Source organism: Trachymyrmex septentrionalis, unplaced genomic scaffold (genome assembly GCF_001594115.1).
Source record: "Trachymyrmex septentrionalis isolate Tsep2-gDNA-1 unplaced genomic scaffold, Tsep1.0 scaffold37, whole genome shotgun sequence".
NCBI lineage: Eukaryota > Metazoa > Arthropoda > Insecta > Hymenoptera > Formicidae > Trachymyrmex > Trachymyrmex septentrionalis.
The window spans coordinates 1694829-1718763 of NW_017305536.1; the positions used below are offsets into that span (position 1 = coordinate 1694829).

At 36.9% G+C, this 23935-nt stretch overlaps 2 protein-coding genes across 2 annotated transcripts in view; both read left to right on the forward strand.

Moving 5' to 3' along the window:
- Positions 1-23935, forward strand: part of LOC108750630 (teneurin-a) — a 487296-nt gene that overhangs the window by 41657 nt on the left and 421704 nt on the right. The window lies entirely within an intron of this gene.
- On the forward strand, positions 17945-21319 carry LOC108750629 (esterase FE4-like). Its single transcript, XM_018490194.1, has 9 exons — positions 17945-18136; positions 18293-18581; positions 19174-19359; positions 19456-19658; positions 19800-19968; positions 20045-20211; positions 20312-20456; positions 20606-20738; positions 21065-21319. Exons 1-9 carry the CDS (start codon positions 17945-17947, stop codon positions 21225-21227), a joined length of 1647 nt encoding a protein of 548 aa, XP_018345696.1. The 3' UTR covers positions 21228-21319.

The following is a 23935-nucleotide window of genomic DNA, read 5'->3' on the forward strand; positions in this document are numbered from 1 at the left end:
ATCTCGTTCGGTTTTTACGGGAACCATACGTAGACGCTCTAACGTATGCATGTATACATTTATTCAGTTTGAAATCAATGCGATGCTTCTACCACGGGCCATTTCGTCGCTCGTCGAAACTTTTCAGACACCGCCGCGTATTTCTAAGCAACTAGCTGTCCCTTATTTATTGCCTAAAAAGTATGTATCGGTCTCAGCGCCTGGACGATTTTTCATGAAGCTTGTGTTACTTAAAAAAAATTTATCACAGAAGTAATATTTGCTAAATTACTCTGCTTTAAAAACGAACATTTGTTGTGAAAACATCAAGAACGAAAAACCTTGTAAACGCTACTCATAAAAGAAATAAAACGCAAACAGAAGTCGTTCGAATTTATTCGTTTCTTACCGAGAATCCGTAAGAAAGCTGACTTCTAAATTGGAAGTATACATATACTTTTTGCACGTTTTTACACACGTTGAAATTTGTCTGAGGAAAAGAATGTAGTCTTCTTGATATATAATGTTAAATAAATCTAAACATATATTCACAAACTGTAAATTATATATATTACAAAATTATATTAATTCTATATTCGTATGCATAAATAAATTAAGACATTTTCAGAAACACATTGCCTAAAATATTTATTATTCGTTATTATATAGTTGTACACATACTGTATGCAATACTAATGCAATAAAAAAGAATTTCTAGGAATGCATGAATTAATTCATATTGGTGACAATTTTATTAATTTCGGCTTGAATTGCGTTATTATTGAATAAGTGATATCTTATTGGAAATTGAAACCTAATCATATTGTCTCAAACAGCAGCGTGCATAGTTAGTTCTTATGTGGTACGAAGAAGAACGGTGAGCACAAGAGGGTCGTAACGAGAAACGAAGGGGGACAATGGTTTGACATATCGTACTGTCATCGCCATGGCGCGGCGTTGCTCGGACCTGACCAACCTCAGGATAGTGCGATCTCCTCTCGTATACTTATCTCTCGCCTACGCTCGATGTTCTCGTTTTTTCATCGGACTTATCACCGCACCGAGTTCAATGAGACCATGATATCCCCAAACGAGAAATATGAACGTTTTCACAAAGACGCGCCGCGTCGTCCACAAGCCCTCCAATGCTACTCGACGATGTTACAACCATCGATCAGCTAGCAAACTTCGATGAAAGCACTGCGGCTCCTTTCGTAACCTTTGAGCCTTCGTTTTGATACCGCTTGCCAAGTGATGCACTCGTTGCCTCGCACAGCAGTGTCCGCGCAGACTTATTTCGTTGTAATTGAGAATTTAAAAAAATATATGATATGTAGCACAAAAAAATCAAATCGACTAATAGATATCAAAAGAGCAATGATAATCCAATTCCTTGAGTTAAAAATAACATTTTATTATGTTTAACGTCTATGTCGAAATGTAAATCAATCCATTCCTGTGATTAGTTTCAAAATAAACAATGTCCACATGCATTACAATCAGTAAATAATAAATAAACTATAAATTTGATATAATAATAAATAAATCAAATTCAATATTAAATTCAATATTAAATGTTTTCTTGTTAAATTGTCTAACTCCATCCGTTAAACAGCATATTGAAAAATGCAAATTATATTGAGTAGGAGCTATGATGGCCTATAGAAATGATTAAAAATAACTGAAATTTGATATTATGAATTTTATAGTATATAAATAGATACAAATAATTTTTAGCGTGGATCTCTAGCAATATGTATACATGTTAACCTTTAAGTAGATAGTGATCAAAAGATACGTTGATAGGGTGCTCAGAACACTTAAAAAATTTTACTTTATAATTATATTTTTTACTAATATGTATTATCGTCTTACATTAGTTATGAGACAGAGAAATATAAAAATAATGACTTCAAAACTTCTGAGCACCTGAGCAATACTTTTCATTTTTTTTCCAGAACAAGGTTTTAAAGCAAATTATATTTGTATCTTGATTCTGTAACTCTTAATGACAGTATCAATATCGTGATATTATCGTAGACATTAAACATAGTATAAAAAAATTGCGTAACAACATAACAATACCGACATTGTTAAGAGTTACAGAATTGGGATACTGGGATATTGTGATTTCACCTATTCATTTAAAGATTAAATACTTTATTATATATAATGTGTTAAAGGAATTGTATGAAAACGTTGAGATATTATGAGTAGTTACGTAATTACGTATCAAATCAATATTTCGATAAATTCCTAATAGGTTTGTGATAAATTTTACATTTGCTTAATTGACGTTCTACCGTAGTGAAACGATCTTACAGTCGTAATCATCATTCGACCCCGAAGGACATTCAAAGTGCAAGTTCTGATCGGTCAGGCAATTCCTGAGAACGGTGATACGCTCATGTTTCCGCGTTCGATGAATACGGGCACGTCCCAGCTCGATAATATCTGCATCCCCTTGAGATATTAGCATATTATGCGAATAAAGTCGGAGCTTCAGAAAACGCAAAAATGTTTGAAACAAAAAGAGGGCATTCCAAGTTTGCGAGAAAAATTGATTCAAACGTGTATGTAATATCCCCACGTTAAAGTTTTTATTGCATCACAGGCTTATTGCGCACGTTGCTTTTCAAAATGGTCGTAGTTCACGCGATATAAATTGCATCGTCGATGGCTTTGCTCTCCGTTCTGGCAAAGTTAGCTCAACCAGGACGAAAAAATATGTATTTGCACGGCCAGGCAGATTGCCGGGAAATGACACCGGATGAATCCGAAAAACAGTTTTGCACGTTAACTCGACACAAGATGATATTTTTCTGTCATACAAGGCAGTTGCGTATGGTTTATTCATTTCTTTCATTATTAAAATCATAAAAATATATCAGTTTCCGGAACTATTTTAGAGAATATTCAAAATTTTTATAAGCAATGTAATGTATTACTCATGTAACGTATTGACCCATATTTTTTTATCACATATTTCACTCATCACGGACAATTTGTTCATTTTATATGCCAATATTCATTGTATTATTAAAATTACCTACGAATATGAGAAAAGGTATTATCAGACTTTATATGTTTAACGAGTATGCTTTAATGAATAGCTTTTCATATAATATGTATATATCAAAATCCACAGGAGCAATAATGCTTCACTTGTGAAATTCAATTTCATTACATTAAATTTATATGTCACCAAAAGTTTTAATAAAGAGCTCGTAAATTTAATATTGGCAAAATTCGTTCATCTGGATCAGTATTGACGAGGGGGGTGCTCGAACGCTGAAAATAAAAGTAATAATCCACATGTGGAGTATATTAGCTAGGTATACACCATACCAAACGATTTTTATGTAACCACTGCTATCCATTTATACGTTGCTATATAGAACAATATAGAGTCTGCTTTGAAAAGTGAATGCAATATTTTACGCATGCCTGCACAAAAATAACCGGCCTGGACACATTTTCCGAGAAACATTTTATTAACAGGGCTTCCTCTTTTTACGAATATTTTATATGTTTCTTTATCAAACAAATAAATTATTTTATTATGCTGGAATGTAGAATTTTATTTTTATGTAAATTTAATAAAAATGTAAAAATAATTAGAATTCTTGATAACTTAGGTTTGACTAATATTTACGATACTGTATAGCTTTAAAATGTATTAATATCTTGCATACAGCTTTTCATTATACTCATTATTCAGCATTGTATACAAGAGAGTATTGTTTAGCACTGCATTCGCTACGAAGAACAATGCATGTAATTAAAAACAAACTTTACAATGTACTTAAATACAAAATAAAATTATAATTTACCATTTGACGTTTTACACGCTCTCCGCGCTTTTTCGGAGGAATACTGATTTTCTGCAAAACTTTCCGCCGTCCTACTTAGCCACGAAAAAGAAGCTTTACAGTCCTCTGAAGAAGATGTACGCGTTCCGCTAAGATTGGACCGATTCCTAGACTAATTTATTTTAGTTTTTGCTATATAGAAATACACATATGGAGATACACGATCTTTCTTTGAAATATAACGCTCGGGGAGGATACATGAGGTAAGAATTCGGTGGCGCTTAAACGTAATATATTGCATTTAGTTTTGCATAATGAATACAGTTTCGCTACGGTTTCGATTAATCTCAGGCCCGGCGGGCCCTCGTTCGCCGCAAAGCTGAAACATTCTCTGTTCTCTTGTTTCACGGAAAGTGTTTAAAACGGTTTATCCCATCCTTTGAATGAGGAAATCTTTTCTAAAATTATTCCCCTGCGGGTAAGGGTTCGCATAAGAGTTCGCTGTTCCGTGTAGATGCGGCTGAAGCAGGAAAAAAGGCGGACCTTTGTGCGCCGACGGACCCTGTGTGCATCCTGTGGCAATTGGGTCTCCCTATCTAACGGAGAGGATGCGTTATTATGAAAACTTTACGCTTCCTGTTTTCGAGACCGGTAAAAGCCATAAGCACTATGATGCCCGTTCAATAGGGACCAGCGGTAATTGTACAACAGTGTCGTTTAAACAGGAAATTGAACAGCCAAATGCCATAATATGTATATTTTAACGCGTCCTAAAAATAACGGATATTTTAATCTATGTATACTATCTGTGTATCTATTCCGTGTAAATAACTAATACTATTTTAAGTTTATTATAAACAAGCAGGACACAACAGTTGTCGTGTTATCATTAATGCAATTGTATCAACAATGTTATATACCACGAGACAATAACAATTAACGTCGATGTTATCGTAACTGAAACTTACGGTTTAAACTTGTAATAATTTTGATATTAAAAAATAAATCTATAGCTATTCCTTGTTTCTCTTCTTACGGATAGAATCAACTTTGTCAAGAACTTGTGCAATTTCGTAGAGCATATCTTATGGGCGCCGGTAGGCAAATTGAATTTAATGTTGCAATTACCTTGGTTAGATGTGGACGTTTCCAACTTGCATTGCCTCGCTAACTACACCAGCAAACTGTCTCATGTCACCGTCTTCAGGATTATTGATTTAAACTCGGACCCTCGGATGGTAAACGCTGTCACGTACAAGCCTGATAGCATACACACGTGCACATGAAAAGTACGCACACGAGAGAACCATCAGTGTGAAAGACGTACGCGGCAAACAAAATAAGAGAAAAGAATATTCGGGGTGAACAGTGTAAAGAAAACGGAAACTGCGGGGACTCTCGAGAATAGGAGGAATAAAATATTCGCGCGGCAGAGAAAATGGTTCACGGCTCTCGCGGTGTCGAGATAAAGAGACGTTATTGCTTTTTCCGGCAGGCTAATGCGAACGGAAAAATTGTCGCCTGAACGAGGAGACAGGAAGCGAGATCCAGCAAGAATAGGACGTTACCGCGAATTAACGCGCGCTTCTACGTACTTTTCGCCTCGTTAGGGGTGAAACTTAATGAGCTTCACGTGACTGATCCAAAAATTTTGTACACGCGCCATTGCGTGCTGGGCCGCATTATATCGCGGATTATATCGCTTATTACGGCACACTATAAAATATCTACAAGAATGTAATTAATGCAATTAGTTCGGATTTTATAAAATAATGAATTTCATACATACACGGAAAGAACGGTTTTGCTAAAGTATTTAAAAATTAAGCTAGATGTAGATTGAAAAATAATTTTTTTGAAAAAATATTTGAGTGGGAAAATATTTTATTAAGCCATCAAAATAATTATAGTAGGTCGTTCAAATATGATGGCAAATGTTGTAAAAAATTTTGGTATTGTATAGGAATCAATTTGAATATAATACATAATTATTTTAATGATATATGACAAAATTATTTTCGGATCTAACTAAATTTTTAGATACGTCAGCAAAATTATTTTTCCCGTGAATAAATGACTTTAGAGCGAGATAATTTTAAATATTTTAAAAATGCGCGCCGTTGATACGAAATCACACAAAACTATTTCTATCGACATTACATAAAGTTGATTTTTAATTAAATATATATTTCCAATATATATTTATTTCTTTTATTTAATTCCGAATTTAGAGAAAAACTGAGAATCCTCCGTCGACTAGATATAATCGTCAATTGCGCTCGGAGGAAAGTTAGAGTACGCTGTCTGTTCCAAAGTTAACCTGATGTAAATTAAATTTATCAGCGAAGAAGCGTTTCCGTGTTGCAGACGAGTAAGGATACGGGATCGATCTCTGCGAAAAGTGCACCTCTAACGTCCCGGGAGTTGTACGAATCTGGGAAAGGATTCCGTACATCTCGTAATTACTTACGCGCCGAGGCTCTCCATGTTCTTTCGGACTTCGATATCTGTTTGTGGGATTCATCGCGGTTGAAAATGGGTGATACGATAGTTGATAACAATGTGAAGAGGATGATCCTCAGAGCATTTATTCACATACGACAGCAGGGGCAAGATTCATTCATCAAGCAAAGCAATCTTGACCGCTATATATGCTTTGCATACATCTTCCAACGATATCTCTTTCGTATGGCGTAACAAGAGCGATGAGATTAAATGGCTGGCGATCGATTTCAGTGACTAAAGGCGCTCACGAGTAGATTTTTATTAGATTTCTCCTTGACCTGACGGAACGAGATCTCGAAAGGAGGGTGTGCGCTTCTTCTGAACGAGCGCTTAATCTTCCCCGACGACGAAGCGGCTCAAAATTTCAGCTACGCTTCGCCGTTCGTGATTGATTGGTCAGAAACGTAAGCTCGACTTGAAGTTTTAATTTTAGAACCGCCTACGGATTCTAAGAGATTCTAAGAGATTTAATACAAACATTTTTTCATCCACAAGATGAGGCTGAATTCTTCCGATCGATTCAATTCATGTAGCTACTTTGTGTTTTCTCGCTTAAGCTTGCGATGTTAAAACTCGTCGTGTGATTTGTTTTTCAATTCGGTATGATCACGATACATACACAAACCGCAGACGCAGCGTGGATGTCGACACGATGATAATTCATTTCGATGTAACTGTGCAACCACCCTCGGCCGTCTATTTACCGCCGGGCGCGTACATAACGTTAGATAGAGCTTCAGCGGCGATGTAACTATAGATCTTTCTGATTACGACGTCGAGGCGGAAAATACGAGGGTATAAAATGGACGTTACCCCCGCAAAAATCAGATAAGGGATAGATATGGCGACTGCTGCCCTACTTCCTCACGCCGCTTCCTCGCACAGATGCGGATGCATCTTAAATTTATAACGACGAGACGAACAAGACGCTGTCAAGTCCACGTGCTCTGACAGGATTTCATCTCGGCGCGTTTCTACTCAGTCGTTTCGCTACTTTCCACTCGTCGAGCTCGTGCAAACGAGATGTCTATCTGATAAAAGCACATAACTTACGAGAAAATAATAATATGAGACTTGTTCTTATTTGTTAAAATATTTTGAGAGATTTTCTAAAATGTTTCGTACACTTTAATTGTAAATATTTAGTTTCTTGTTTTACTCGTTTATTTTATCACGCGTATCTAACTTTACAAAATTACGACTATATTTACGTATTAAATTTAGCAATAAGATTAATAAATCGTCGAGGTAAGTTTGTATAAAATAAGTATTTTTTTTTTGTATCTTAGCTCTATGAGTAATCCGCACCATTGTGCAGATCAATAGACGATTGCAATACGATATCATGTACAAGAATCCTGCTACAGACAGAAGCTCAACCTCGCTTGTCCTTTTGTACTTGTGTCACTTTGACACCGCATCACAATTGTCTCTGGTTACTATTGTACGGGACTCCACAATCAAACATAGCATATCGGATGCAAGCAGATAGACGCGACCTAGATTTCAACCTTCCTAGAAATGTGGTTCTCGAAATTATTCTTTGATCAGAATATTTCTTGCAAAACTCTAAGCGAAAAAGCATTCAAAATAGTAAATTGACAGTTTCCTAAAAGATATAAAATTAAATTGTCCTAATTGTATAGAATATTATATTTCTATTTCTGCTTTTAGAATAACAGTGATTAACACTTATGAAGTAAATTATTAATCCACTTCAAATATAATTTTCTCAAAATGACACAGTTTAAATTGTCCTGTTTGTTTAAAAATTGTAACCTCATATCAAGATTTGAGGATATTCTGAAATTTGAAGATATAGTCTTGAAAGCGCTGGGGTCCTCGATAATTGACTCTGTCTTCAGTCTTCGGATTCGTTTCCAAGGAACCTAATTTATTTCCCCTACGTGGTACTGCGTATATTTTTCGCGCGTACCGTTCCTCGTTCACGAATCTCTATGTTGCCAGAGAAAGATATCTCAAGATACGGATTTCGTCTGTAAATCTGATTCGTTTGTATATCATATCCTCGTATTGGACAGCAATTTCATACTTTTCGTATGAAACCGTGCACAAAGTACTTTTTTACTTTTCTTTTTTTGCCTAAAATTTTTTCCGATTTTACATTTGTCATGTATCAAATAAATTATAAATATAAATTATAAGTATAAATATATGACATGTTTTATTATTCGCCATTAATGAAAATTATACAATAAAATTTGAGATAAAATTACCAGTGCAAGTAATATTATGAAAAGTACACCATATATATTATAATATAAATATATTGTATTATATGAATTTATTAGTCTCATAATATTAGTTATAGATATGTAATAATATTAATATATTATACCACGATATATCACGATATCTTAACAATTTTGTTTAACAATGTTTATACATATAAACTGAAAATATACTGTAACAAAGCGTATTTTACAATTTTATTCTTTATACGAAAAATAAAACGTTAATTATTTATACATTATTATTGCAAAATGAGCAGTTTACGATATTCAGATTAATGCTATATGCACTTATTTTTTCATTTCTCGAGACATTGAGTCTTATATAAACTCCTTTTCATTTCCTGTAATATTTCTGAAGTTCTGGACTGCATTACTTGTTTGCATATCTGTTGAGAAAGACAAAACTGCTTCTTTCTTTCTCTCTTATTACTATAACTTTTCGTTATTATAAAAAATATTTAACTGTCTTGAAATAATATTTTGTAAGATAGTATGTAAAATAACATTAATTACAAAGTATTACGTCGTTGAAAAGTGACATAACTAAAAAATTAGTATCTTTGAGATAGAAAAGAAAATCAGTCCTAATATATTTATATTGAAAAACAATACATTTGTCGATTTACAGAGAAAGTGTTATAACTTTGATAAAGGATGAAATTTTTACACAACTCTATACTGGGGTTGCAGTGTTCGAAATTTGAAACAGTTAACTTATGACACAGTTTTAAAGAATACATTATAATTGAAAGTATTACGTGGAAAGAAAGTTAAGTTATGCATATTTACAAACATAATAAAATTTCTTCCGATCTAGAAAAGCTACACTGAAAAGTTGCTAATTTCCAGATGTGTGACTTTTCTATCAACGCAGCGATATATTATCTAAATCTGCAAAGTATATATGAAATTTGCTACGCGAATGTTTTGCGAACATTTAGCGCACATGCAATATTGCTTCCGTAAACTTATACCGTCTTTTATTACACGGTTTACAAACTTCACACTGTTTTAAACTTACTTCAAGTTTCTATTCTCTACTTTTTCCTTCTCGCTTCCGCGTCAGTTCTTTCGAAAATGACATGTCGGAGTGGGAATCGATTTATATGATCGATTAAGTAATGCAATTGTGACTACTGAGTTTGAAACTCGCCCATTAGACATCAAGAAACTGCTGAGAAAATCAAGTTAAAAGTTTACAAGTAACAAGCACGAAGCTCCCTCGCGAATTCTTTCTCTTTCTCGAATATACTCGAGTAAAAATCATGTCGTACGATGATAAAGCGGACTATTCGAGCGAACAGACAACTTGAAATTGAATGCAGCGCCGATCACCTTTTTCGCATCTCTCTTCTCTATTGCACAAACGTTTGCTTTACACGGGTATTATGTTCGGCACATTTCGCGCGTATTATTCGATAGCTAGACAAAACGTTTCCTGTGACAGCCCGAGGGAAGGGATGGGCGATACCACTGGGATGGTCTGCATTTACGAGCAAGAAGAATACGGCGCATAAGACATACGGTTTTAGACGGTTTTCAGCCACGGAGTATGACGTCTTACAAAATGCAACCACTAAATTACGGTTCTTACGACAGGCTGCGTCGTAAACACACATATCTCGTTGTTTGACATCGGATACAGGGCGGGAGCGCAAACAACTGAGGGGGTTACAATATCTCGATAAAAAAATGTGCTCCCATTACTATGAAATTTTGTGTATAAGCTCCTTCCTTTGTCGATCTCGGCCAGCTCTTTCCGTAAAGAGACGCGACGTCGCCTCGAGCGACGTCAAAAGTTCCGTAATCAGCCGACGGCAATGTTAAAGATTATGACACCTCTCCATACGCGTTTACATTACGTATCCGGTATCAGGTTCTCTGAGTATCTCCAGTTTTTTCATAATGGTAGACATCCTACCTCTGTGAAAGCCGTCGATACAAATTCGAATGCAGTGTTCCGTTCTAATGTTCTCTGCACATACGACATGAAATCCTGTTGCGATGTTATTACCTTGAAATACGAAGCAAAGCAGATACCACGTTGCTGAGGAAGCTGAATGTCAATGAACGATACGATCTTGCTATATCAATGTATTGTCCGTAAGTTGACCTTAAGCCATTAATTTGGATATCTGTGCAGAAAATCATCTTCCGATTAGTTGGTGATGCACTCGATGATATCTAACTGGCTCCGAAAATCGTACATTCTGCCGTTTGATCGGCTAATGTCGGATATATAGACGACGCATGCTGACCGCACGGCAATAAATATCGATAATCGATATTCCACTAGAGGCGATTTGGTTTGGGCCCGCGCAACGCCAGCAAGGTGCACCGCAAGAGCGCAAGAGAAAGAAAAACCGGAAGGGAAATGGAACATGCGAGACTGAGCGCGAGAGACGAGATCTTTGACGCCTTCAAAACCAGAAGCGGCACTCTGCTTTGTATTAAAAACCTTACGCTCGAAAGGACGCTTTCAGCCGCACTGACCGACTGTAAATGACGAATTTGTGACCTCCTTTGCAAAAGCAATTATGTTTTATTCCTCTTCCCTCGTCCTCTTTTCACTATCCGGAGAGTAGCGGTATCTAACCCTTCTGCTATCTTTTCGTTCCTTCTCGCTCTCTGTTTCCTATTCGTCACTCTTCTTTTCTTTCTGTCTGTTCCTCTATCTGTCACTTCTGCAGTCATGAACAGTTGGCTTTTACATTTTCAAGTCTCTCGCACGGAAAATCGCTCTTACATTCAAATCAAAAGACCTGGTCGTGCTGCTAGAAATGTTTTACTCTCATCGCGGGATTAAAGTTTTGCTACGTTCTATTTCCATTTAACGACCCAACAGATCTTGTTGCTATTTCATTATTAGGGTAACTGTTCCAATTACTGTGCCTGTCCCTATAAGTGTGCTTTTGTATTCCGATAAATCATAAAGAAAACTAACGCAAATAAATAAGAAAATATTTTTTTTGTTAAATTATTAATGCCTATGATATCTTATTTTTTGAGTATTGAAGTATTTTAAATATTTTTCGAAAGACATGAGGAATTTATGTGAATCCAGTAATACGTACCGCAAGATTTAAACTTGTCGTTATTAATATGCCCTGTATTAGAGCTGAGAATGTTGTGTTATGAGTGTACTTTGAAATAAATATAATTGAAATAATGATTTATGTAATATTAATATAAACAATTAGCTTAAATTTATTACCTGTTTTAGTAACTATGTTAAAATGAGTCCAATGTGGATAGGCACACAAATTGGAGGCACATTAATAGGGTTATCGCTACTTAGAAGACTCATTAAGAGGGATAAAAACATGTTTTCTATTTTTGTTAAAAGCATTATAAAGTATTATAAAGTATATAACATTTTTTAGATTAAAGAAATATTATAAGAAAAAGAAATAGTTGAAAAATATTAATATTAATTGCAGATAAAATTAAAGCTACAATATTTAATAATTAATTCAGTAATAAGCAAATTGACTAAAAGGCACATTAATAGGGACAGTTACCCTATGTTACTGTTGTTTTTAGTAGATCCTATGGGCAATGGCATAAATTTGTTTTTCACATTTTGCCTGATGTAACGACAGTATTTTTTTTAAACTGAATATAGGATAAGGTAATACAATTTCGAGTGTAGTAAAATTCAGAACAAAACAAAATTTAAATTCAATTTTTGAAATTCAAGTTTGGTAATCCTTTCATTATGTGGCTGATACCGAAAGGTTTTCCAAACAGGAAAAAATCAAGCTTAAACTTCAAAAATTGGATTCATCGTATTTTCTTCATTTAGAAATACCATGTTCAAAATTGTACCACTTATCCTATCTTTCTTTATAAAGTAATTAGGCAAAATTGCACATATCGATCGATTTTATCATAGCATCCGCTGCTATTGTAAGCAGAATTGCAAATGCGATTGGTCAGTTTTAGTTAAAGCAACAGAGCGATGCATACAGCGTATCGCCCTTGATGCCAAGGTCTTTTGTACCAAAGGGCTGGCGAAAAATGTTCGAATGATAGCGGGACATATGACATAAAGCACACAAATAAATATTGTATTTTACTAAAAGACGATTTCTAAAAAATATAAATATCTGTTGGACAGATCCATAACTGTGTTTTAATCGGTATATTGACAAATTTTCTATATTTTATTTTGAGCGAAAAACGGGTATTTGTTCGATGACTTTGATAAAACTAGGATAAAGATTTATTTTAAATTCTCTGTACGCTGAATAACTAGTAAAAAGAAATATAAATTTTAGTATTTAGCTTGAAGAGATGTTGTGCGAGACGTTGAGACTTGTTATTGCTATGCTCAAAGAAACGTATTACACATTGAGAGAAAGGGTTTTGTTAATTTAACAAGTTACCAACATTTTTAATTCACAAATAATTTCTGAATATGTGACAATAAATTGATTTGTTGTGATTGCTGCTAGTCTGTTATACCAATCAATTATATTAGTAATAGAAGCAAACTATATAGAACTTAACTTATCTTTTGGATAGACTTTATGTGCTAGCAATACTGATTATTTTAATTATTTGTTACGTTGACGAATAATGAGAAATAATTTGCAATAGTAACTTAATAGTTTTCTTATCGAATTATTACATTTGTTGCCCCTTGAATTGTTCCTATAACAAAGTCAACATATTTCTCTCAGCGCATATTTTCTTCTTTGCTAGAGAATCGAGATGGATAAAAGAATAACTTGTACTCGGATAATTGCTTCCTAATGGCCGCGAATATGATATCTCACTCTTCTTTCGCTTTGTTCCCTATCTGTCTCGATCTTCGCTCCGATATTACAAGCTGTTTGACATTAATCCGACGATTTAATGACGATGTTATATTGCATAATCCAACATATATTTACATCGCATGCTATGGAAAATTGCTTTTATATCACGCTTATCGTATAATTCAACAATCTGCATAAGCAAGGATCTCTCACAGTTTTGTATCTTGTTTTAATAATTATTCTACACTCACGAGCAATACGATATGCGGCATCAATATGCGAAAAGATTTTAATTCCAGTTAGTCCGCGACTTCTGACTTTTAAAATTTATACGCCGTATATCGCGTTGCATTTTGTTGCGAGCAGTTTATGCTTTAATAGGATTTCCCACGCGACGAAACTACATTTTCCAATTCGCATACCATGCGAGTCTCGACTAGGGGTGGTAGGTAAAAGGGTTCGCGCGTGAAACTTAATAAATTAATCCCATAAACATGGAGAATCGCATTGCACCGGCTATTCCGTGCGTGCATCATGAACATGCATCTGCGGCGATGCGATGGCGGGATGCAATACGTGCTCGCGGCTTTGGCAATGCAAGTCCCGCGGAAAATATCAGTGTGTACAGCGTTCTGCCAGCCATCTCTCTCTCTCTCTCTCTCTCTCTCTCTCTCTCTATCTCTTCGCTTCACGTGATATATTTACTTAATAAACGTTCCGAACGGCAGGAAAATTTAAATTAAATTTATTCAGTGAAAACAGCGTGTAGGCGCGAGGGCGGCCACAGCATTGTTTGCTAGTGAACGAAATGCGCAGAGCCGGGTGACAGTGTGAGAGAGCAAGTGAATTGGGGGTTGGAGGTGACCAGAAAGGACAAATGGACACAGAGAAAGCGAGGATACAGTTTAAAGTAGTCGATGGATAGAGTGAAACAGACAGAGGTGAATAGAAAAGCAGACGCAGAAGGAGTGTAGAGATAGCACGTGGAAGGAAATAGAGCGACGAAAGAGCTACGAAGGTACAGGACTGTTAAAACGAAGTGAAAAGCTCGGGAGGGATGGTGGCGCGTCTGAGTGACGGCGAACCGTTGATTCGGCTGCGGGTGGAAAAAAAAAAATCGTGAAAATATGCTCTCGGCACGCTTTTCGTACGACGGAAATGTGTCAAATTCGCGCGTGCTCCGTCTGCCGTGCACGTTCGAGCTCGGCGGAGCCGTCGCGTCGCGTCGCATCGCGTCGGGGGAGGATCGGTGATGATGGCGCGCACTGCGACAAAGGGTACGGGTAACGACAAAAAAAAAAATTCGGTCGCGTTTCATTTCGTTCGTGTACCGGGCGTTTACTGCCTGGTCGTTCGACCGTGTTGTTTTCGTATTATCCGAAATTCTTCCGGTGTCAATGGCCCGTAATTCGAGCAAACAACGACCAGCTAAACGGCTCACGACTGTGGTCTGTTCATAAATTCGTGCGGGTCTCTCTTTTATCACCGTCGGGATACGTTTCGCAAACTGCGCTACTGTGTAACGCACGATTGAGCATTCGGCCGCCTGCATTTCACGTACTGTGGTGAGAAATTTTATTGTGTTTTCCACAAGTTCCGCAAGTGTTTGTTCGATTACTTGCGTGTGGAATGCTCTAAATGAAGTTACAAAAAGTATTACGACGAAATCCTTTTTGCATTTCTTGTATATATCCCGTGGAATTTATTAAGAGCCAACAGCGCACTTTTTGAAATGGCGCCAACAATAAGAAAGAGGATTTACTGTTGTTACATAAGTTTTTGTGTTGTTATACATAAAAAAATAAAGTAGAAGTATATCTTAAGTTTTTGTTACACTTGCAGACTTTAAGTTTGGCTGACTCGAGGTGGATGCTGATGTTAATGTTTGTTTCAAATTGCCGCATTTTCACACATCGTTTGTTTCTTGAAAATTAGCATGTTGATTAAAATTCGACTTGAAAGTCGCTTTGAAACACGAAACTGGGCTGTAAGTTTCTCGGGTAGAAAATGCGTAGGAGCGAGAGCCGTCGATGCCGGGGCGTGGACAAAGTGGTCATATTTCGCACAAGTGTCCCATGTCTACCCTTTTGTCTTTTCCCTAGCGGCAACCGTTGAAAGCAGCTTGCTGTAAGCGGATATTCTATTTAGGAAAAAAAGTTGGAAGCGCGCTTGTTCCTTGCCGTTGTATAAAACTGCTTATCGACCGGCTTGTCCTCCTTTACTGCATAGATCCACTTCGTTTGAATATGCAAACTAATTTATTTCTATACCCTCTTTTCTCGGATCAGGCAATATATATAAATACGATCTTGTAAAGTACTTTATTTAGCGGAAGAAGTGCACCGAAATCGCTAAAGGGGATGGCGGCGGATTGTTTGCGACGTGAATCGAGTGTGTACCTATCGGCTGCTTTGCATAAATTTCGTCTGACTGCGACGCCGCATTTATGAGGCGAGGGCAACGTCGTTTTCAACAGAATCATTGCCGCTGGCGAAGAAACTCCTCATGGAAAATCACGTTGAAGTTTGAAAAATTCGATGGCACGCTCGAAACAGACTGAAGCTCACTCGGGGGAACGCTGGGTGGACGGCTGCAATTGCTCACGGAACGTATCTTCCTTCTCCCGAGCACGGCGAACAGATTGTCAGAAACCGTCGGATCGTTCGTTAAAGCGAAAAATCACGTGCACGAGATTTACTTCGATTTCACATTTTTTCTATTGCATCGTCTGTCGGCGCCGTTTCCAAATGTTGATTTATCGCGAAATAAACTTTGCTACTCATAACTAAACATCAAAAAATAAATATTTATTTTACTGAATTTTTGAGAGATAAAGAAGCGCTTTTTCTATTTTCAGATCACTGACAAAAATAAGGCAATATTTTTAAATTCTTGATTGACAAATCTGTCGCGACGAATTTTAATTATGTCATAAATTTGAACAACAATAATCAAATTTTATATTGTAAATATTGAACGAATTCGAAGAAATTCTCCTTTAACTCAACCTTAATTACCGCATAACTCGTGAAGTTCGCATCAAGTACATGGTCTTAATCATTAAGGCATACCATTCAAATTCATTCTACTTAGTTTGTGCAGCTGTGCTCATTTCTTCTCTTTACATCTGTTTTTCTATTTGCGCGATGTAAAAGTAAATTATAGGAATTTATTCCGAGTGTACTTTATGCGCTTTACCTCAAAATCCATTCTACTTGAAATGTTTTCAAAGTAATAATGTTGCAATTTTTTAATATATTCGCGCATGATGTGATTACGTGATGGTGATCAATAAAAAATCGAATTAACTGTGTTTAAAATGAGGTAACCAGACACAATATGGGTGTGTGTTCAAAATGTCCTATATATATATTCGCTGTTTGTAGGTAATTACAATTAATTCAACAGTAGCTCGTGCAGATTATTTGTTTGACTCGATTTCATCAATTTATTATGTTCATTCTATTATCGTCAGTAAAGCAAAACGCAGAATGTCATAGTTGCGATGTAATATTTCGTAGGTAAGTAATTATTTCCTATGGTTCTTTATTTCAGTAGTTTATGGTATTGTAGTCTGTATTCATACTTTACAGCACTATATATTTAGTTTATATTTTTGTTACGTTTCGTCTATAATTAAAAGAGGACAAAAGAGGCTTCTTTGTAAAGCAGAACCAATATAGCCAACCAGGCATATTGAATGTAACGTTTTTTGATATTTTTCAAATTCCAGATCATGAAGTCTAATTCACCTAATTTGTAGAAATAAGTAAGTGAGTAGACAAGTCCAATATTTAAAAAATAATTCTTTGTATATTTCTTTATGTGTCAATAAACATTTCAATATATTAATAAATTTATAATTTTATAAAAGCAACACTGAATCCTCTTTTTGAAAACTAATTTGTAAACTAATTCTCAATTTTGGACTCAGCAAAAAATCAGAAAAAAATCGCAAAGCTTAGTAGAGCCCGGTAGAAGTCCAGTTACCTTAATTAAAGTTATTTTTTTATTATTATTCCATTGTATTATTAAAAATTTTGTTTTATTGTAAAGTCATTTTCTAAGAATATTTTATGTTAATTCATCAGATATTTTCTATAAAGAGTTCTTGAATAAAAATTTTATATAAACTTTGCTTTTATATTTGTTTTTGAGTCTAATAAGCAGAGGCAGAAATCTCATGAAAAGTTTCGATTTTAATACTATACAACCTGTATCGTATCTGCGCATATTGCAGGAGATAACAATAAAGAGCAATTTATCTCTTTTATCTATGGTTCTTGAAAAGCCATGTAGTTTGTATGATGTACCTTATTGCGGATTACAATAAATTTCAGGAAGCACATTATGAACCTCTAATGAAGGTTATGTATCGAGGCTAAAGATAAACTGAGGAAATCCGACCTAACAATTCTACCTGAAAACCCGATGTTGCACGATTATAGTTGACACGCGAGATTATGGAGGCATCTCGTAAATTGCTCTACGGGTAACCTGTTCGCGCTATTATATTCCCTGAGTAGTAATTGCGTAAATATAGTCCGTTATAACCAGCTCTTTTGATCGTCAACGTGTTTTCTAAAGCTATAAAAGATGGACAATGACGTGATCTTTCCGCAGTGTTAAAATGTGGTTTAACAAGTTCGTGTTGTGTGCGTTTGTGGTCGCATGGGCCAAAGCCGAACAAGATGTTCAATTAGAAATTCCTCAGGGATTTCTAAAGGGCCTAAAGACTAGTACTGTAATGCAGAACAGGGCATACTACAGCTTTAAAGGGATACCTTATGCAAAGCCCAATGTTGGCCTTAATAAATTCCAGGTAAGTTGATTGCCAGATATATGTATGTAATATTTTTGCATATATATATATATTTTTTTTTTTAATAAACTATTTCTACATTTAAAATACAAATTTAAATCGTAGAATTAAGAGTAATGAATTAATATTTCAAACTTCAATATATTTATCTTTGAGATGCCGGAGCCAGCAGAATCTTGGGAAGGCACGTACGATGGGACCTATCATCGTTCGTCTTGTCCTTTCTTTTGTACGATACAACAAGATATAGTTGGCGAGGAAGATTGTCTTTTTCTTAACGTGTACACTCCGGTATTGGATAAAGATGCTTGTAAAGCTGTTATGGTATGGTTCCATGGCGGTAATTTCAATCATGGCATGGGCGATGATATATTCTATGGTCCTGACTTTTTAATCGAGCAAGATGTTGTTCTCGTAACGCTTAATTATAGATTAGGTATAATTGGTAAGTAAATATTCTAATACGTCTCTCTCTTTTCTTTTCAATCATGTTTTTCGTGAGACTCCGAGAAAAATAACTGTTTAAATAATTCCTAAAATTCACTAAAACTTATGGCATATTTACATGGAAAGAAAAAATTTACTCTGAAATATTTAAAAATTTAGTTACATTCTTAAATTCATAGCGTTATAAATTATAGTTCGAGTTATTTTATTTACCAAGTATATTAATACGAACGTTGTTTACTGTGAAATCAACTAAACATGAATCGCTGATTTACATTTTGACACACATATGAAAGTCGAAAATAACAAAATGTTATTTAACTCAAAGAACTGCCATTGCTACTTGATATCTAAAAGTGCAGACTTAAAAATAATTTTGTTGGACCGTCAAAATAATTATGTAGGACGTTCAATCTATTAGTTAGAGATTCCAATCTTTTTGCTCAGCATCGCTCATCACGATTGAGTTTCCAATATAATTTTGATGGTTCGATCAAATTATTTTTAGATCTACATCTAGCTAAATATTTAGATAACTTTACAAAACCGTTCTTTTTGTATATAATTACTATACTATTATCGGATCATAGGATTTTTAAATACTGGCGACGAGAATGCGCCCGGTAATGCCGGTCTAAAGGACCAGGTAATGGCGCTGAAATGGGTCAAGGACAACATACATTACTTCGGTGGCTGTCCCAACCGAGTTACAATCTTCGGCGAAGATGCAGGCGCAAGTTCCGTCCAGTTTCACATGATGTCTCCTATGTCCGACGGTGAGATGTGCGATTACTTGATTACTTGATCAAAATAAACTTTTGCCGCTTTCACGTCAGTGTGAAATATATACAAGACGATTTATCGTGCCACAGGTCTATTCAATAAAGCTATCTTGCAAAGTGGAAGCGCGGTAAATACATGGGCGATATCTTACGATGCCAGAGATGTAGCCTTCAAATTGGGTGAGAAACTCGACATTGAGACTACCGATTCTGCTGAGCTAGTTGCTAGACTCGCAGAAATTTCTCCGAAAGAATTAATTGCGGCCAGTGATGATTTACCGTTCCTTAAACAGGTATTGCGTTAATTGAATGTATTATTTCCTTGTTGCACGCACGAGAGATAGCGTTACAAATTACGCTAAGTGAAGTTTACGGTGCACTTATCCGAAGTTACGTTAACGAGTATTGAGCGGGAATAATCATTTCGATTGCAGAGCGCCATGAACGGTCGCATCGAAGCGTTTATTCCATCGGTGGAAGCTGACATAGGACAAGAGATATTTCTGCCGGCCGATCCCTGGATGCTTCTGAAATCCGGAAAAATTGTCGACGTGCCCGTTATGGCCGGATTTACAGCCGACGAGTCTTCCTTCTATGTGCAGAGTAATCACCGATACGATATTACACGGAAGTTACATGTTCGGCGTCATGTAAACGATATGAAAACATTTGTTTCCAGTGATGCTCGGCAATATCGACCAGATAAATGAGCACTTTGAAAACTTCCTGCCGAACGACTTGAATATAACCGATGCTGGGCAGAAGAACCAAGTAGGTGAAAGCTTGAAGAGCTACTACTTTGGGGATAAATTGATCTCCACGGAAACCACGAAAGAGTTCATGATGGTGAGTACTTAACGTTAATATCGTCCCGCTATCGCGAAACTTCGTGTAAGCAGCGGATAAGTTTAACGATGTGCATATTAAAGTTGTTTGTGCATTTTAGATGTTGGACGACGTCATGTTTGACGTAGGGATCGCACTCAGTTTAGAGGTATTAAGTTCCCGAATTTCGTCTCCAATTTACCAGTACATATTCTCTTACGAAGCTCCGTTCGGTATGATAAAATCTTTAGTCCAAGTGGAGGAGGGTGAGTTACGAGTTCTGAATTTCCGTAGGAAATTCGCTCTGTATTATGATATAGTCGCTCTGTATCATTGTATAGCAAAATAGGGAAAACACGATGTTATATTTTAATAAACTGCATTTATGTACACAATTTTTATCTCGTTCAACTAGGCGCTGCCCATGGCGATGATTTGACTTATGAATTCTATTCGGAAGCGTTGAAAAATGTACCACAACCAGATTCCCCCGCGCAGAAGATGGTGCGCATTTATACCACGTTGTTGGCGAACTTTGCAAAAGATGGGTATGTTCATAGTTCTTCACAGAAAGAACGGTTTTGCTGAAGTGTTTACACATTTGATTAAATACAGATCTGAAAATAATTTTATTGAACTGTCAAAATAATCATGGAGAACGCTCGAACTAGTTACTGAAGTGATAAAATTTTTGGCAGCATTGCTCATCATGTTCGAGTTTCCTATACAATTACTTTGATGATTCAACTTCAAATGATTTTCAGATCTGTATCTATAATTAAATTTTTAGATATTTTAGCAAAATCATTCTTAGCACGTTGATTACTAAATTAATAGCAAGTATGAAACGGGAAAGCAATTGTGATGTTTTCAGAAATCCTACATCAAACATGAATGAATATGTGAATGTAAATTGGGAGCCCAGAGGTACGGAAGATAACTATATGAATATTAATCAAGAGTTAAAAATGGAGAAAGGCTTACTACATGATAGAATTGATTTCTGGAAGGACTTATACAAACTTGTTCTTGGCTAACAAAAAGAATAGAACGTTACGAGAATGCGATATAAATATACTGGTCACTCGAAATCTTATAATAAATGGTAACATATACTTATTCTAAAGTGACGAACAATATGTACAATATATATTATATTATATAAAGATTACAAATGTGTGTATAAAAATAAAGTTTAGCACTGAAGGTATTAGTAAGAGTCTTGATGCTTTATTTCGAGAAGAGGCAAAAAGCGAGGTGATCGATAAAGTTTGTGTTGAATTATAAAACATCCAATTAGTTGGCAATTACATTTTCTAATATCAATTACCGTTGATATGTATAGCTGGTTATATCAATAGAGTTTCGACTCACGGTTCTTCCATCTTATATTACGCATTTATGTACTTGCCGTAGCTATGTTTTTGTAGTAAGTACGAAATCGTTGAAAGAGAAATATCGAGTCCATATCTGAAACAGCGAAATTGTTGCGGGAAGGAATGTTGATGCAACTCGGGTAAACTCTTAGCAGTTGGTTACTGTGGTTGAGATTGGCAATTTGTTGTAACCTGCTACCTCTCTGTCTCTCTCTCTCTCTCCCCCTCCCTCTCCCTCTCCCTCCTCTCTCTCTATTCTTCTCTTTCTTTCTTATAGCACATGCTCGTATCTTTCCTCGTGGCGGTCGAGATATATCTGGTGGCGTGATTAGTCACGCACGCACAATCTCGCACGCGTTACTGTGCGCGCACAGCGATCCGCTAACTGACGTATCGGATGAAAGGAAAATTTATGCCTTGTCAGAGCGTTACGAGCCAAATGGTAACAAATAGGGCCACAGCCGCCGCCGGCAAGAAACTCTTTTGTCGTTATCGTGCGCGCGCGGTCGCGGTATACCGTGAACAATTCGCGAATAATCGCACGAAATGAAAATTATTGCGGGCGAGCGGGCGGCGTCGTTGCAGCTGTTGCTCGACTGCTTTCCCGCACCCGCCTATATCCTTTTTCATACAGGACCGCGAAAAGTTTTCGTATAACGAAGTGAAACCGCCAACACTGCGAGTTCTCTAACGAAATTACGCGCTTGTTTCGGCGAACGAATAAGCGAGAACTTTTGCTCACGAAGTACGACCGGACTGGGGCGACGCAACGCGACGAAATGAATGGAGAACGTATAGCCACAAAAGAGGCAGTACGTCATTTCTCGCGGAAATATCGTTCTCAATGTACGTCGCTGAAACTGCAACCTTGATACGACCGGGTCGACGTGTTTTATGACGTAATGAAAAGCGCGGCCATGGAGGTGGTACCGCGAACTTTAACGCGATGCTATTTTCAAGTACATGGGAAGTCACGCGGAACGCGGAACGCGAGACACACGGGGGGGGAGGGGGGGCCACCGGGGGTATATTGATCGGCAGCGCGGGTGCAGTTTTGACTGCGGGACCCTGTGCGCGCGAATGCAATCGATCATCTCGCCATAGGCGAAGAAAGTCTGCAGACCGGTGCCGACGCGCCTGAATAAGCGATATTGTTAAACGGAGTTTTCATTCTTCACCGTCAATGGGATTGCAGCGCAATGATGTTGCTGTCTCTGTAGGATTGACCGATCGGAAATACTGGGAAATTGATGAGTCTTACGGGTTCTATAAAGCCCTCAACTTTCGTCTCAACAACTTAATATCTCGTCGTCGGTACGACGGCGAAGAAACGTATTTGCTCTCGTCTTACGAGAGGAAATTTCACTCGTGTTTTCCTGCTAACGCGCCTTGACGTTCGTAGAAACGAAGCGACGTGGTGTAAATGTAAAGAGCGCGAGTGGATAATGCAAAACAAAACGATATAATACATTGCCGCAACGCTCGTCAATATCTTAATTTACTCCATTTAGCGACACACAAAGTTCCCGCGAGCCTATTATCCTTGATACTCGGGCTTGGTATTCGCCCGATACGACGCCATCCAAGCCCGTTATGCCCGTCTTAACAAGCGGACAAACTCGGTTTGACGATGCCATAATTCGCACAGAAATGCGAAGCGTACGGAGTTTGGCGACGACACTTGACGAGATAAGCGTGCTTATTTACGACGGTTTGCAATTTGGAAACGCGAAGTTGTTGAACTGCCAGCCACCTCGGCAAGAGTGAACTTTAGAACTGGGCGACCTCGATAGCGAAATCGCCGAAAAGGATTATTAGCATTACGACGACAATTATATATTTAACGACATACAAACGACAGTAATTTCCCACGTTTTAGTCACGCAATTTTCCGCTATTCAATCGAGCGTGTCAGTTTTATTGCGGGCGACTTAACGAGATTTAATCGAGGTTACAAGTATCCCCCTCGTGTGATCAGGCGATGTTGGGATTATGTATTAGTTACCACGCTCTCAGATATTCACCCTTTTCGATGCTTAAGAACGCGCGCATCCTCGTGTATGCGCAGTGTGGAGTCCCAAACAAACATTTACGTTCCTAGCCTGCACGGTGATTTCTCCTCCGTAATGCATCCGATCGCATTTGGATTAGTCTCCGATCTTTAACCGCAGTGTGAATATTGAAATCCCTGGATCGTGTCGACCCAATTTAAACGTCGGCTCTTGGCCTCATCCAATATCATAGGAGAATGCATAATCTGCGGAGATAACGTGGCAGCCCGAATTAGATGACTCGCAACTGAAGTGGAAATATAATTTATTCAACTATACGTTATTTTTGTATATATAAACTTTATAGTATATATATAT